A 3,986-nucleotide genomic window follows, 5' to 3' on the forward strand; every position below is an offset into this window, starting at 1 on the left:
TTAAAATTCGGCTTATTTTACAATCCAACCAAATTTCCCATTTTGCGGCAAAGGAAAGTAGAAATAACGTTTCCAACCTGAAATAATTTACAATATCACCACCGTATTTCGAAAAAAATAAGGTTTAACAAAACTTTGCGTTGGTAACATATTGCAAAATTTTCAAGGTTAACGGATTTAATCTTGGTGTCGTTTATAATTATTACGAACAAAAGGGAAAAAATGTGTTTAAAATCGCGAAACATATGGCGCTCGATTATTTATTTAATGACGTTAATAATAAAAACCTTTATTTGGACCTTTTTACGTCGTAAAATTTAGCAATAATTGTTTATAATTCGTATATTTTTTAAACCCATTATAAATAAATATAAAGGAAAGAAATACCTTGTAAATCGCGTGTAAATAATCCAGGGCCTTTTCGCAATTACATCTTTTTATATCGATATTAAGTTCCCTGGTGGTTCTGGATAGAAAGCCAATAATTAATTTTAAATCGAACTTATCGTAATATACGCTTTGGTTGCAATTTTTATTGGAGCGATGTTTAAATAAGGCAAAATTAGTCATATTAAACCGCGTTTATAATTTATTTTCAGCGATTTTATGGAAATTATCCGTATAATGATGGTTGTAATTAATAAAAAAGCCTTTTAAATCCTCGATTAACATTTTTAATTTTTTCGGGTTTTTATTTGGCGTTATTTAAACCGATTCTTGATTGTAAAAAACCTAATTTAGGCGCATTAACGCATTAATGTTTAACTAGTAAAACTTTTGCGGTATATTTATTATATTCGAAAAATAATATTTTCAATTCCCTTTTTTTAAAAAAAAACATTATAAAATTACTCGCAAATATAATTAACGAGGTTAATGTAAAATTTGGCGAACGTAGCCCATAATTAAAATTACTTCCAAAAAATTTAATTATTATATTTGGATTAAAACTTCCGAACAACTTAATTTCTCGCGAACGTTATACTAACCGTTTCACCCATTCCATTACCTTAATTTTTAAAAACCTTTTCCGTAAAATTAAGCATATTTTCTCGCTTAATACCAACAAAATTTGGTAAAAAAAAGATTTGCATTTTTTTCGAAGCTAATAAAAAAACGTAAACTAACTATATATTTGGCTAATCAATATAAATTGTTCTTTTAAGGCGTTTGGCTAATTAAAAGAGCCGTTTAATTATTTAATATTAGAAATTATGGAAATTTGTTAACCCAGCGTATAAAGAGCCTATTATATAATCGACCGCATGTTAAATAATAAAACAATTTCCATTACCAGGTATTTTAAGGGCGTTTAATTAATCAATTATATTCGACAAAATATAATAAGGGTGGCCCACCATCCTTTTATTAATTAAGTTAATAATTTTGGAAACGGGCGATTTAATTGTAAATTAACAATTGTAGAAGGCCCTTTAACGCTTATAAATGCGGTGAAAATTAAGGTATTTGCCAAAATATTTGTAAAATAGAAATTTCGAGATTTTGGAGATATATTTGTTAAATTTGGAGCTTTTAAGTTGTACGGTTGGAATTGGCCGTATTGGGTTTACTTACGCCCCAAATAACGCATTATTAATAAAATTAAAAGTTATTTATTTTTTAAATTAAAAATACTACCATTATGTAAAAGGCCCCCGATATACAGGGTTTAAAAAAGATGTTTTATTGCGGGTTATTAATTAAAATGCCTGTTTGTTAGGAATGTCGGAAGCCTTTGGTTATATGCCCAAATATTGTTAATATTATATAAAAGGTTTATTATTTTCCTATTATTATATTTTGTAAATAATAGTTTTGATGGTTATTATTTATACCATTACGAAAAAACATTTGGAATATAAAAGGTATTAATTAATGCGTAATATTGTTTTTATCGTTTTATAAAAAATATTTAATTATAAATTATCAAATTTAAAAATGGCGTGCGTTTTATATAAAGGGGATTATTATTTTAATTGGCTGAACTTATTTGTTTATATACCGCCGCGATATGCAGCGGCGTTTATTCGTGTTTGTTTGCAAATTTAATATTTGCGTCTTTTTTAATTAAAAATTGGGTTATTTTAAAATAACCTTTCTTAAGGGTATAATATAGGGGTATTTATCCGTTTTTATTTGCAATTATAATATTTTTACCTTTTTCGATTAATAATTGGGCTATTTTAAGATATTTTTCTAACGAGGCCGAATGTTAATTAATTATTTTTTTATTATCCCCCGCTTTAATATTTGTTCTATTTATTATAATATCCACTTTTAATTTAAGGCCCGAATATAATATTAAAAACATTTTTAACAATTTAATTTTTGTTTATTATATTTTTTATATTTTTATTTTGTAATACCCGCTAATAATATATAAACGGCCGTTTTAATTTACATTTTTTTCGTAAAAAATAACAATATTTTCCGTATTCTAAAGTTGCAAGCGTAAAAATTCCAATTTTAAATTTCGTAATCAAAAAAGAAATATTTTTCAAAGCGTTTTTTAAATTTTTCATTTATTTGATAATATTTATTAACGAGCTGTTCGTATAGTAAGTATATTATATATATGGTTATTATATATTATTAAATATTTATAGACCGTTTCTTTTTGGTAAAATTAAAATAAGTCTACATGGTATATTATGTTAATTCAAAAGTTTTATTTCCTTCGTTAATTATAATTAATTTGATATAAATAAAGACCAAATTGTTAATATGCTCCATATTATTTTCGTTAAATATTTGCGTATTAGGTTTAATTACCAAAATTTGTTGCAATTTAATTATATGTCATCGGTATTTAATATGTGTAATTTATATAAAAACTTGTTTTACACCCCGAACACGTTCCGTTACCTGGTTTTAAATACGGTTAATTGTTTTTTCATATTTATTAATGTAAATATCGTCTGTTTAAATTTCTAGTATTATTTTGTTTAGGGTCGTCCGAATAATTATTGGTGTATTTTTTCCTTATAAAAAGTTAAGGTAATATTTCGTTAAAAAAAGGTTTTTGGGGCGTTAATAAATTTTACATGATTAAAATTAAAATATAATTATTTTTCGCTTATATTCCATTTACCGTAATAGCAATATTATTAAAAATTTTATTTTTAACGCCGGCCATTTTAATAATTCCTGCTACGAACTCGTCCATATTACCTTGCAGGTACCTGCAAATATCGTCGTGGCTGGCGCGAATTTCGAAAAAAGGGCTGCCATTAAATTTTTTAATAATATTAAAACTTATTTTTAATATTGCAAAAAGGTTAATTTTGCCTTAAATTTCCAAATTAAACAATTTAAATAATCATTATTTTCAATAATCGTTTAATATTTGGTATTTATTTAATGCGTTAATAACGATAAACATTTTGGAGAGATTCTTTGTAATAAAAGCGAAAGTATTGTATAATTATGCAAATTTAAACCGCGTTTTTTTCGCATGTGGTTCGTGTAATTACATAATATCATTTGGCATGGATAAGTTCATTTATCCAAATTATTCAATAGGTTTGCCGTCAAGTTTTTAACTTCTTGATTATAATATTTTTTATGATTAAAATATATGTAAATTATAATAAAGTTTAAATCGTTTCGGTAAAGGGTTTTAAAATTATTTATTATTATTAGGGAGAAAATTATTTGACCAGTTTTTGGTTTTTTAAAGTAAAAATAAATTTGTTGGGAAGCGTTAAATTATACGTCGTATATATTTACGTTAAACGGCCATTTCCCGATGTCTTTTTATTATGTTTTTAAAAAGTTTAAATATTATTTGCCATAATTAATGGGGTAAATTAATTAAATATATTTTAGTTTTATTTTTAATTCAAAAACAAACGGTTATATTTAATATCATGTTTGACCTTTTTTATATTTCTTTAAATTAATTACCTTAAAAAATTGAAAAATTAATATATAATATAAAAACGTTTTAATCGCTATTTCAATATTCCCCAAATTAAGGTGAAAAC

The 3,986-nt window shown here is 24.7% G+C and overlaps 1 protein-coding gene across 1 annotated transcript; it reads right to left on the reverse strand.

Annotated features, from left to right (window-relative positions):
• Positions 1–260: 260 nt before the first annotated feature.
• On the reverse strand, positions 261–1,006 carry PgNI_11994 (uncharacterized protein; the record flags this gene model as incomplete). Its single annotated transcript, XM_031131951.1, has 3 exons — positions 261–299; positions 388–517; positions 990–1,006. The coding sequence occupies 3 exons, from the start codon at positions 1,004–1,006 to the stop codon at positions 261–263; spliced, it is 186 nt and encodes a 61-aa protein (XP_030977119.1).
• Between the last annotated feature and the right edge of the window lie 2,980 nt (positions 1,007–3,986).

The sequence above is a fragment of the Pyricularia grisea genome (assembly GCF_004355905.1).
Source record: "Pyricularia grisea strain NI907 chromosome Unknown Pyricularia_grisea_NI907_Scaffold_8, whole genome shotgun sequence".
Taxonomy (NCBI): Eukaryota; Fungi; Ascomycota; class Sordariomycetes; order Magnaporthales; family Pyriculariaceae; genus Pyricularia; species Pyricularia grisea.